The 12489-nt window shown below is 41.2% G+C and overlaps 1 protein-coding gene across 1 annotated transcript; it reads right to left on the bottom strand.

Annotated features, from left to right (window-relative positions):
- Positions 1-538: 538 nt before the first annotated feature.
- FYTTD1 (forty-two-three domain containing 1) lies at positions 539-10158 on the bottom strand (the record flags this gene model as incomplete). The annotated part of the gene is made up of 8 exons (XM_029085832.1): positions 539-634; positions 1709-1835; positions 2627-2701; positions 3572-3633; positions 4596-4665; positions 5539-5651; positions 6863-7008; positions 10027-10158. Coding segments are annotated over 8 exons (821 nt in total), but the record flags the coding sequence as incomplete, so codon positions are not given.
- Between the last annotated feature and the right edge of the window lie 2331 nt (positions 10159-12489).

Here is a 12489-nt window from a genome sequence, read left to right on the forward strand (position 1 = left end):
ACCAATGCTCCCATGAAAAATGCCGCTACATCACTACCAAAGTATCCGTGGACTGAGGCTCTGTGCCAAACTGCAGCCCAAAAGAAAATTAATAGGCAGTCCCTAAAAACCCTAAAAAAGGGGTTTGTAATGAAACACTTACATAATCTTTACCATAACAGAGGAGTCAGAGAATAGATACTGAGCACTCCTAGACAGAAAAAAAAAATATCCAAAAAACAAAACCCAAACTTTTAAAATTCCTGTTTGTGTTTTGGCTGCAAGATGAACCAAAATCACTGTTTGTCATCAGCTGGGCAAGAGAATCTTTGCCAACCACGTGATGGTGTCACTCCAGTGGATCAGTTGCCCCACTTTCTCCACCTCAGGGCATCCTGTGTCTTTTACCATTCAAAGGGAAAGTAATAAAGATAGATAGCTCTGCCACCGTCTTAGCAAGAAGTCTGGAGAATTTCAGTGACGTATGCTGTATTCTTCTGCCCGTTTTTATCTCAGTTTCTCAGGTAGGTGGGATCAGTGCTCAAGTTCATCCGTCAGGTTAGCCCACTGTTACAAAACGGCTTCCTTTGTTCTGAGACAGCGCTGTTCTTTGTTCCTTCAGGATCCCAAAACGTTCATTCAACGTCATCCCCGTCTGAAAAATAAAAGTCATTTCACTACAGATGTAAAAGATGTTAGGTTAATTTAATCAAAATAAAGGCAACAAGAATAATCTTTTCCTCATTCTGTATCATCACTTGACTTCTTAATTACCTTAGATTTAAAAAAGAAGTTTAATTTTATTTCATAATTTCCCACATCAATTAAAAAATCAGATTGGACTATACATCAACAGCATTTATCAGAGTTCATCAGGAACACATCGTACACAATATCAGAAATATCCTAAGCTAAACTGAGGACAGGCAGAAAAAGGGAGCTTTCAATACACTCCTTTCCCCACACAGATTCTATACAACTTCCAACAAATTTGAACCATGTTAATGCAAGCTGCTTTCCAGTCCGTCCAGTTAAAGCAGTAGACTGAAGTCCAAAAGTTCAATAAATATTACAATATAGCAGTAGACTATTTTTGACATACTGCTTATTCATGGAAGGAACAAATCCAGATTGACGCACTGATCCCATGTAGTTTTCTACAGCCGTCAGTAAGGAGCTGATTACAAGAACAGCATCTAACTCTGTCACCCTGTAAGAATTCTTCCAATGACAGCACTAAGATTCCTGCACCACATCACCTGTCTTCATGAAACTTGTGAAAAATTGCTCATCTTTCAAGCCTGTAAGTCATTATATTTGACTTTATTTTTTCCCCCCCTAGATACATAGCAAAATTAGCCTTAGAAATTCATCTGTCAGAGTTCCATGCAGGTGACACAACTAAAAGCAGCTCATCCCTGAATTACACACAGTTGCTGATTCAAGCACAGCGGGAACACCAGAAGGCTTTTAGAAATATTCAACATTTTCAATCCCTTTTAAAGCACGTGGGCATGCAAGACATGAACTAGAGGAACAGGAACAGTGAGTGTAGTTACTTGCTTGAAGTTACACAGCAAGTTAGTGGAAGAACTGAAAGTGGAAACAAGAAGTAGTCACTAGTTCCCTTTTTCTGCCACTGGTAAGTCTAGGGGCGAAAGTGCTTGGCTCACTGATTTTTATCTATCTGGAAACTACTTCCAAAGTCAAGGAAAGAAACTGCTTTTACCTGTTTTCCAACACTATTAATATCAAACTGCAATGGAACCCCTTTGGGAATCTTCTTTTCTTCAGATTGGTCCCTCTTCATCAGAAATGGTGGCACAGCAGTACGAGTTAATCGCAATTTCTGGGAACTGAGAAATAAGAAGGTTACAAAGGACCCGGTGAATACGTGTTTTATGCTATAAAGCCTTAGAGGTATGAATTTTTCATCAAGCCATTTGATCAGGCTGGCTGAATAGCTGGAGGGCACGAACCCAAGAAGGTAAAAGTCAGGCAGAACTATAAAAGGGTTATCAGACAGCAAGTGTCCTGATAGGAAGCTATCTTATCTTTTACTTCTCAATCCTATTGACAAACACAGAATTTGTGGTTAATTATTCCCATAAATACAGAAAATAAAAACTGGTAGTCTTCCTTACAGATAAAATGCTACTAATGAAAAAAGCAACTCAACAGATTTTTAAAATAAAACATCTCATTTTTACAACAGTACCATCAACTTCCCAAAGACAAATACAGCAATGCTTTCTCTAAGCACATCTCTAGCAGTATCTTTATGAATCAGGGAGGAACTATTACCATCATTTACCAACTAGCTGCTCATGCATTTTCATTCAGATGAGGAAAATAGCTGCGATACGGTCTGATTTGGAAGAGGCAGACAAGCTGAAAATCTACCAGCCCACCACTCTTCTTCAACTCCATACACTACATCAAGGTCCTAACTGGGAGATGCCTTGGGAAATCCAGCTGTGACATTATTCAAACATAGCTCAGACTCAGAAAGGGGACAGATTAAAAGTCTTCCCAAGAAGCTGTGACTTGGAGGTCTTCTGAAATACTATCTGCAAAGAACTTGCTAAATGGCTCAGAATAGCAATTTCAGCTAAGAACATTTCAGAACTTTTTTCTGAAAACTCACATTGGGGTTATGATTGCTCCAGGGTTATCAATGGACACGGTCAGAATCCCTCCACTTGTGGTGGAAGTTCGCCATCTAGTTTTAAAACACAGAAATCACTTACAAACATGTTGCAGAAATTTCAGTCAGGTTACCTTTAAAAGTATGTCCAAAACACTGGCTAGCAAAGAATGTACAAGGTTTCAGAATCCAGGCCAGTTAGAAGACCACACGCTGTCAAACAATCTACAAGAAGCTTGGCTATTTATTCTTGTATCTTTTATATTAGCTAAACCTAATCAGGTGAGCGCTGGATCACACACTGGCAAGGTGTACCAGAACTACAGCAGCGACCAAAATGTTCATTTTTTAAAAAACGTTCAGTTTCCTTGCCACAGATGGGGCCAAAATGGTCCTCAGAGCAAATCAAAGAGGTGACAGACTGACAGACTGCAGGACTGCAGCATACACTGCTTACTCAGCCTGTTGTGTTACCCACAAACAAGTTGCAAAGAGCCTAGGAGGCACAGAATGATATGGGAAGAATACATGGGGGGAGAACCAAGTGTCTACCTTGTGACCTGCCTTGCTTATTTTCAAGCTGCTTCATAGGCTTATATGTATATTAAATAAAATGGAAATTACATCAAGACCTCAGGAGAACACTGACACTTTAATTTTTCTTCCAGTCTATGCAGTATTCATGAGTAGCAGAGATTAGTTTGATCCTCTGAAGCTACCACCTACCCCCTCATTCCTGCAAGTGTCTTATGCAAACAAACTCCTCCTGGTTAAATGAGAGGGTAATTTAGGAAATAATTGAGAATAGAGGGAGGATCACTGTCACTCAGTTGATATGCCTATAGGGAAAAAAAAACCCCATCCAATTATCATAGCCAGGAAGCCAGAACCAAAATGAGAATCATATGCATAACCAAACTGCAGTTTTCTACATTAAATACTTACTGACGAGTTCTCTTTACTGTCTGATTATCGAGATGATCTGTTGGCTGCACTTGGGCCTGCACCTGAAAACATCAATTGTTTCAATTGCCACTATAGTAGCTGGAAATACAACAGCTCAAAACCAGAAGTTTAAAGCTGCACAGAGTTGTACTTTCAGAAGGACTTCAAAGATAACTACCCTATTACCTTTGTAAGACATAGGAAAGAAATTACTTAAAGAACACAAAATTATTTAAACAAAGTTGTCAATGACAGTAACTTAATCAATAAAGAGACAGAAACATTTTTGAGGACTACGTCAGCAGACACACACTTTACCAAGACACACCAAAATGTTACCAGGCCAGCAAGAAAAACCTGGCTAATTCCTAATCTGATCGATGTTAACATACATAGTATCCAGTATGCCACTAAGTCCCACGGCTGTTTTAAAGGACTTTATGTTTTTCTTCCTCCTGATCCTGCCTGTAATTGTGCAATCCATGTGGATGGAAGAGCAGCTACCTACAGCGACAATTATGTCAGATGTAGAATGAGGGCACAGATGAAAACTGAGACCACCAATACCATGCACCGCACACTCTCTATTCTCTTGATTTTACTCATAATAACTAAAAAAACCTTGAGTAACTAAAGTGATAACTTAACTAAAACAAATAACCCCAGAGTAACTAAAAAAATCACTCCCAAAAAACCATAATCAGTTTCTAAAACATGTTTCTGCTCTATCCTTCACTCAAAGGCAACTTTTGAAAGCCACACAGTGCTTTCTAACATTTACTTTTAAAAGGAAAAACAAATAGCTTGCAACTACCAAACATACTGACAAGTTCCATGCCCCTGGGAACAGTCCAGCTACAGTGGAATAGGAAGTGACTCAGTGGGTAACTGAAGAGGACAAGTACATTTCCCTAGAAATCTGTGAGGTTTCTACTCAGATCTGATATCTGAAGTTGGTTCATTAATATCAGGGTTATAGGTTAGCTGCCCTAATTTTGTTTCTGTTTTCAGCAATTTTTATTACCTTCAGGCCCCTTCTAAACAGGAAAGTTGCTTGACGAGTGTCTTTCTGCTGATTTAGTTTGTTTCCAATTCTGGAAAAAGTCGATGGCATGTTATTCCTGTAATATTTATTAAAATAGAGTTATCAAAGGCTCCACAGATAACATCTTAGAGAGACCCCTATGAAAGTCGGGGAAGTGCCAATACATCCCTAAGGACATCTGCAATGCTGCCTCTGAGGCTGAATGCTTCAGTTGCAATAAGGTTCTCATCTACTAGGAACAAAACACTTTACTCATAAAGGGAGAAATAAATCACTTCTGTTACAGAGAAGCCTGGCACTCCTACATCACAGGACAGTATGATTATTAATTCTGCTTTTTACTTTGCTCAGTATCCTCCAGCACTTTAAACACTGCTGATTAGATTAAAAAAAAACCAAAAGCACTCTTGATATGTATAAAGAAAGTTTGTTCAGAGTTTCCACAACAGTCACATAGTGGAAGTTTTCATCAAGGAGATCAGTTAAGACACAGTTTGTAACAGACATGCTAATTCCAGCACAAACAATGTGCAATAGCTTCTATGAAACTGAAGATGGCACCAGCTTCCACAAAGGCAGTTTATTTAGAAAGTTCACTAGACCCTGGCTGTCAAAGCTACTGAAATCCATGCTGGCCATTTCCATGGAGGTTGCCTATGATTTTAATGAAGGCAGAATACCAGGTGCTCACAAACAGAGATACTTCCTGAGTGTTCTACACAGTAATAAATATCTGGCTTTGTATCGAGACCACGTTTATCCCATGCTCAGCTTCCAGGTTTGTTAATTTTCATACACATGATAGTCTTGACTGTATTAATACAGCCAGTACCTACTGTCTTCTCTTGGACTCAGTCCTGTCAAACATGACCCACTATGGGAAGTTGTCAAGAAGAGTCAGAAAGCAGACCTGGCATTTTACCTTCTGTTTAGTGGGGTAGGCCTCCTGAGGGCTGGAGCTTGTTTTCTCTGCGTTTCAGATTGTCTCTGCAGGTTTGTTTTCTTTTTCAAAACTGGATAATTCCGCTGTGCATTCTTAAAAAAACAATATATAGAGAGCATATGTATACTGTATACACACAAACACTTTTCCTTCAATTTCCTTTTACAAATTGCATCTAGAATACATTTGGCTTTGCTGACCTTTCACAGTCTAGTATAATTTGAAAGTATCTTCTACACTTTCATTAATTTTATATTCTCTCCATTACCAGGAAAAAAAAATAGCAGAACTTAGCAGTTACTTTTTGATTACTCTGTCTCCCTAAACTGACAAAACACATGTTCCACATGTCTTTGAAATTCTTCTTCTTCACAAATCCAAAAGCAACGCCCATTCTACAACACTGCATGAGACTGAGCAGGCAGCAGTGCACTGGAGTGCAGAAGAGGGAAGGGAGCCGACTGAAGGAGTCAAGTATTTTGCAAAAGGTTCCATTTTTGTAACAGGCACACACTTAACACCTGCAGGTCAGCTGAATCACTGGCTTGTAACAAAGCAATGCAAAGACAAGAAATCCTGATGAGCGAGCTTTTCTTGTAAGAATACATCAACTACCAAGGGCTGGAGCACCTCTCCTGTGAGGACAGACTGAAAGAGTTGGGGCTGTTCAGCCTGGAGAAGAGAAGGCTCCGGGGAGATCTTATAGCGGCCTTCCAGTACCTGAAGGGGCTACAAGAAAGCTGGGGAGGGACTTTTCATAAGGGCAACTAATGACAAGACAAGGGGAAATGGGTTTAAACTGAAAGAGGGCAGGTTTAGATTAGATATTAGGAAGAAGTTTTTCACTGTGAGGGTGGTCAGACACTGGAACAGGTTGCCCAGAGAAGCTGTGGATGCCCACTCCCTGGAGTGTTTAAGGCCAGGCTGGATGAGGCTTTGAGCAACTTGGTCTAGTGGAAGGTGTCCCTGCTGATGGCAGGGGGATTGGAACTGGATGATCTTTAAGGTCCCTTCCAACCCAAACCATTCTATGATTCTATGATTCTATATTTGCACAGAGATCTCTCCTGTACTTCAACTTTCATGACTTGCAGCCCAATTAAGTGCTAAAAAGCCCCTTTCAAACCTAGTCATTAACCACCCCCCTCAGAACAAACAAGAACTCGGCTCACCCACCCAAACTTTAACAGAAGGTTGTACCAGATGTCTCCATTTTATATTTCAGGAGCAGTGTTCTGAAGTCACCGTGTTTCTTTTTTTTTTGATCTGTTCTCACACGACCCACTAGAATTGCATTAATTACCTTATCACTAAGGGGCTGTCTGTTCAGAGGACTGATTCCCTTGCGTGAGCCCGCTGCCTTCTTGGCTGCCAAGCCGGTTATAACTCCGTAAGAACGCTTCTTCCCTGCCACCTTCTTTCTGCGTCCCAGACGATTTTTACCGTAACCTGCAACAAGCACCAAGAGTTCAACAGTTCTTATTGGAAGAAAAAGCTTTAACATGCTATGCAGGCAATACAAGTTATTTGGTTGCATACTTCAAGGCTCAGAGTAGAAGCTCTTACTACACTTGAAGACAATCTGGTCATCCAGTTATTTTAGTAGGTCTGGCCCAAGCCCTTGCACAAGAATAATCAGCTTCTCACGTAGATCAGAGTTTTGCTCTAGTTCATCACATTAATTTCTGTTGAAAATTTGTTATTTGACATGTCTACAGGGACAACTTAAGAGTCATTCCGGCATAGAAAACTACCAAAATGGAACTTCATCAAGTGCTGAATAAAACCAAACCAAACAACAACAAAAAACCCAGCTCCCCACCCATTCATCAAACTTTAAATTACCAGTTTAATTTACAGAAAAGAAAAAAAAAACAAACCCATCAACTTCAAAGCTTATTTATTTAGATCAGTGATTTCCAAGACATGACTTAAGAAAAAAAGAATACAGCAATTGCCCCACAATATTAAACAGCATATGAATTACATCACATTTAAAGTGTTCTCAATTAAAGTCTGCAGGGCAGTCTGCATGAAACTGGGAATTGAAAGCAGGCTTTGAATATAAAAGGCTTGTAAGTCTGAGGTCTGTAGTATAAACACCTGAAATCTCCAGTTACAAGGGTCTGGTTAACCCTGTCTGGAGCCATTGAGCTTCGTGATATGAATACAGACCATGCTTCAGTTTTATCATCAAGTATCACCCTCTTTAGAACCTCAGACTGAGATAAATTTAAGACTAAGGAGTCAGCTCTACAGCAACGGACACATCTAGCTTTGACTTACCTGACTTCACAGCATCAGTAAAAAAGATCTGTGCTCTTCTTGAGACAGGAACCATCACATAAGGTAAGTTATTGATCAGAACCCAGCTTAGATAAATTTGCCATGGAGAATCTGCTGTGCACCCACATTTTCTGGATGGTTAGCAAATGCTCTTCTTTTCAAACAGAAAAGCTGAGAAACAGGGTTACTTAGGCTGAAAGGGACCTCACAAGCTCTCTGGACTAACCTCTGCTCAAGCAAATGGCAACCTCAAAGCTAGCTCAGGCTGCCCAGGATTCTGTGCAGTTGCATTCTCTGTATCACCAAGGACAACTTTTATTCAAACAAACAATGTTCTTCTCTGTGTTTCTCCCCACAAAAGCTGAAAAGAGTCCAGCTCAAGTTCCTCACTTCTTTCCAGAGAGTTTGGTAGCCACTTCTAAAACCACAAGAACTGAATGCTGTTGATCATTTGCGGTTTCTGTAGCTGTCCACAAACAACAGAGGATTTGCTACTTATCAGAGTAACTTCAATGGCAGCAGAGCAGCAACAAATCTATTGGCCATAAGCTACTAACAAATAGAATGCCCAGAAGAACTATTTAGTGATACCTTCTCCTCAAAAAAGAGGTTTGCTTTCAACAGGAGAAATTGTATGGAGCTGTACAGGAGGGAGCAGTTAAAGCTACTTACAACGTTTCAACATGTCATGAATCTGGCAATGTTGGGGAAAAAAAAAAGTTTGCTTTTTCCTGGAACAGGGGCAGGCAAGGAGGGAAGGTTCCAAGAGAACAGGAACCGCCAAGACAGTTGTATTTAGAGTTTTATACTTGTAGCTCAAGTTCCTCCTAGAATTCTACATTGCAATGCTTGCTTCTTTTATGCCCTTTAGATCATAAACAATTGCATTTGATAACTGCAGTCAGAAATAGAAGCCTACATGTTTGGTAACCTACAACTTAAATTCACTTACTCTTTCACGTATGTAAATATTCCTACACTTGGGCTGACTGATGTAAAACATTTTCCTGCACTGTCACCAATTTACTACAGATGTGCAAATTAAGTAACACTGCTACGTTGGTCCATATAAAAAGTGAAACTCCTCTGAGCCCTGAGCAACAGGACATTCCACCAACCCCCAAAGACACTTGTGTCTAAGGTTCCACCAACCCTCAAAGACACTTGTGTCTAAGAAGCTAACTACGAGCTGCTGCTACAACAAATATTACAGCAACAACGAAGATAGAACAGGGATCCCTGTGAATACAGCAGGCAGATGTCTTTGTTTTAAATGAATGCTGCTAAACAAGAAACCTCGTGTATGAACTTAAACACTTCAGCAGCTTGGATTGAGGTGGTAAGATTTCCCATTAGACAGTATTTTCCCATATTTTGATAATCCAATGCTAAAAAGGTTCTTTTCAAAATTAAACGTAAGCAAAACCAGTCTGTGCTTCAAGCAGGTTCTGGCCACGTGCTGGACTAAAACCTGAGAAGCATTTTAGAACACGACTCCTGTTTATAACCCCTGAGAGTCACTTAGGGAATCGACAGTACAACTGTTACTGTGCACTTCTCCTCTCTTCACTCCCTGCTTATATGATTCTTTTTCCCACTTTTGTATTCCACCGTGAAAACACTGGCTTAGGAAGGCTGACGTGGTGCTTCTGTTGCATCCCAAGTTCTTGACAAGAAAAGCCGATTCAGACTCTCTGCTCTGTCCATTTGTACACCCCAGAGGCAGCACCACAGTCTGCAGTAACAGCTCATTTGGGGAGGCCTCCCAGGAGAGTTCTACCTGGAGAATACAAATACGCTGGCTCTTTTGCACAAAGCTCTGGCAAGGCCTCCACGTTGCCTAATACACAGGCTTTGGCACAAGCACTCTTTCTATCCATCTCTAAGAAAGGACAAAGTCAACACAATTTCCAAAATTAAAATAAATTCAAGAAATCAGAAAGGAAGCAAATCCTTCCTTGCTTCCATCAAGCACCTGAGCTCCACGTTGGCCAAACATGTCATTGTTCTCACACAGAACCAAAACGGAACATAAATAGACCACAATGAGTTATAATCACTGCATATGACACTGTCTGAAAGACACCTGAACTGACCATGTCAATCCATCCATTCTCACTGGGTTACATTTCAGCTCAATTAAAACCATGGTGCAACCCACATTACATTTGGCACACACACCTTTCTGCTGCTGGATTCCCCACTTGGAGCCTTGTGTCCTGAACTGTCGAGTTCGATTCTGCTGAAGCCCTCTTTTCATTTTAGGGGAATACTGTTTTCTCTCTTCTTTCTTGTTCAGTTTAATTATATCATCTGTAAGCAGAAAATAAAAAAAGAAAGATTTGACTCATTGTAGACATACTCTAGTTCTGAAGAAAAAACTCCAGCATGTTGGAGTCATGGGAAAGAGAGCAGTCAGTCTTGCAAAGCCAGCATATACAAGTTAAGGTTCCAGAAATCTAACTAAAAACCTTCCAGACCCTGTTAGTCTCACAGCACTTCCTTTATAATACAATGCCCTAGCCAAAGAGAAGCAGTTGTATCCATCCAGAAAAACCAAAGCCACTTCCAAATGATACACAGGTCCAAAACAGAATCACTGCCAACTGTAGTACTCCTTCAGGAGCATTATTTGAACTCAGCACCACCAATAAAGTGATGTTCAACAAAAACTAGAACTTCCAAAACTGTTAGAGCAGAAGATGTCACTCTGTGTAACAGCTGCTTGCCCCCCTCTGTACCTGTGACACAAACCCACCACGTTCAGAGCACAGATCCTTGCTTCACAGCTCATCTGCTCCATCTTAAATCCCATTTCTGCAAGTCAGCTGTTGCTGCACACAGGTTACAAGTTTTTAAGTGTCAGCTATTCTCTTCCTGGAGAAAGGAAGGATAGCTGGGACTTCACGTGTTTGTCAGCTGAGATACACTGAAGGACTCTCCTATCTTACCCGAGATCAGAGATCAAACCTACAGCTAGGACAGCAAAATAATCTGGGAACATGACCAGACTAGAGGCTCACCTTCAGCTGAGTTGCATGTAACACACTAGCAACAAAAACAGGTTTAATCTTTATTAATACATGAGAAAATATTCAAATCTTAAAATCTCCTAGATTAATGTTGGGTCAATTTTTATAAATCACGACAGATGTGAGATTGCATCTTCATCTTTGTTTACACCAGACCACACAAGTTTAACCTGGGGACAGCAGCCATGGATGACACCCTTCTCCTGGAAGTTACCACTGCAATTAAACAAGCTAAGGGACACACCCTCCCACAACAGCTTCTTAACCAAAACGTCACCATGACACCACAACAGTCCTTTGCAGTTAAGTCAGTGGCCACGACACGCAGCAGTGGCTGACTGAAGGGTTAGTGCAGTCAGGTAAGAAACAGTAGAATATACAAAATAGAATGAGCCACTTGGAATTAATAACTATAAATCCTGGTAAGCTCAAAACCAAAGATTCAGTGTGCTATCCTATAAGTAAAACTAGATTTACATGAATGCTGCAATGCTACTGCACATTCAGACAAATGCTAAACGTAATTTCACAAGTTATGTGTGCTGCCAAAACAAAGAATTCCCACTGGATCATTTACAGAAGGAAAAATTGTACAAATTATCCTATTTTAAGGTGATCCACAAAGGCCAAGTCTACTGTTAACATTCTAGATCACATTGTGATATCATTTTTTGAAGCAAGTCTCCTGACAGTACCTATCTACCATGCTCTAGCAGCATCATGGAGCAGTCTTGGAGTGCACAAACCCAATTTTTTGGGTAAAACTAAACTGGAAGATGCACTCTAGGAACATAACAAATGTGTCCCCAGCTGTTAAGGGGACTCAGCTCATAGGACCAGAACAGAACTACGCTGAGATACCTCTTCGAAATATAGATAGTGTGGGTGGCAGGTTCTCAGATAGACTTTAGAGACACAGCTCTGCAGGTCTGTAATGAGGCTGTGCAACCTCCTGACACGCAGAGCCAATGGGAGGAAAGGGGAGAAAGGGGTAGATTGTCACAGGAGACTACACGGTACAGACAACATCACACGATCTGACTGGTAAAGTTCTGCAGAGGAGTTACAAAGGAGACTTCATAGAATCATAGAATGGTTTGGGTTGGAAGGGACCTTAAAGATCATCCAGTTCCAATCCCCCTGCCATCAGCAGGGACACCTTCCACTAGACCAGGTTGCTCAAAGCCTCATCCAACCTGGCCTTGAACACTCCAGGGAGGGAGCACCCACAACTTCCTTGGGCAACCTGTTCCAGTGTCTGACCACCCTTACAGTGAAGAACTTCTTCCTAATATCTCATCTAAACCTCCCCTCTTTCAGTTTAAACCCATTTCCCCTTGTTTTGTCATTAACTGCCCTTATGAAAAGTCCCTCCCCAGCTTTCTTGTAGCCCCTTCAGGTATTGGACTTGCCATTACCAACTTCCAAACCTGGGAAGAAAAAAAGGCCAGGCAAGCTGAGCAGCAGCCTGACCACCCCCGCCCCGGCAGTTCCGAGCCCCGGGATGCTCCCGCAGGGCCACCCCGCAAAGGGTCCGAGCACCGCGGGCCTGACTGGTGCCCAACGCCGCAGCACCCCAGTCTTCGGCCTGCGCCGGGCACCAGGATGGAAC

Source organism: Antrostomus carolinensis, unplaced genomic scaffold (assembly GCF_000700745.2).
Source record: "Antrostomus carolinensis isolate BGI_N321 unplaced genomic scaffold, ASM70074v2 scaffold41227, whole genome shotgun sequence".
NCBI classification, from domain to species: Eukaryota; Metazoa; Chordata; class Aves; order Caprimulgiformes; family Caprimulgidae; genus Antrostomus; species Antrostomus carolinensis.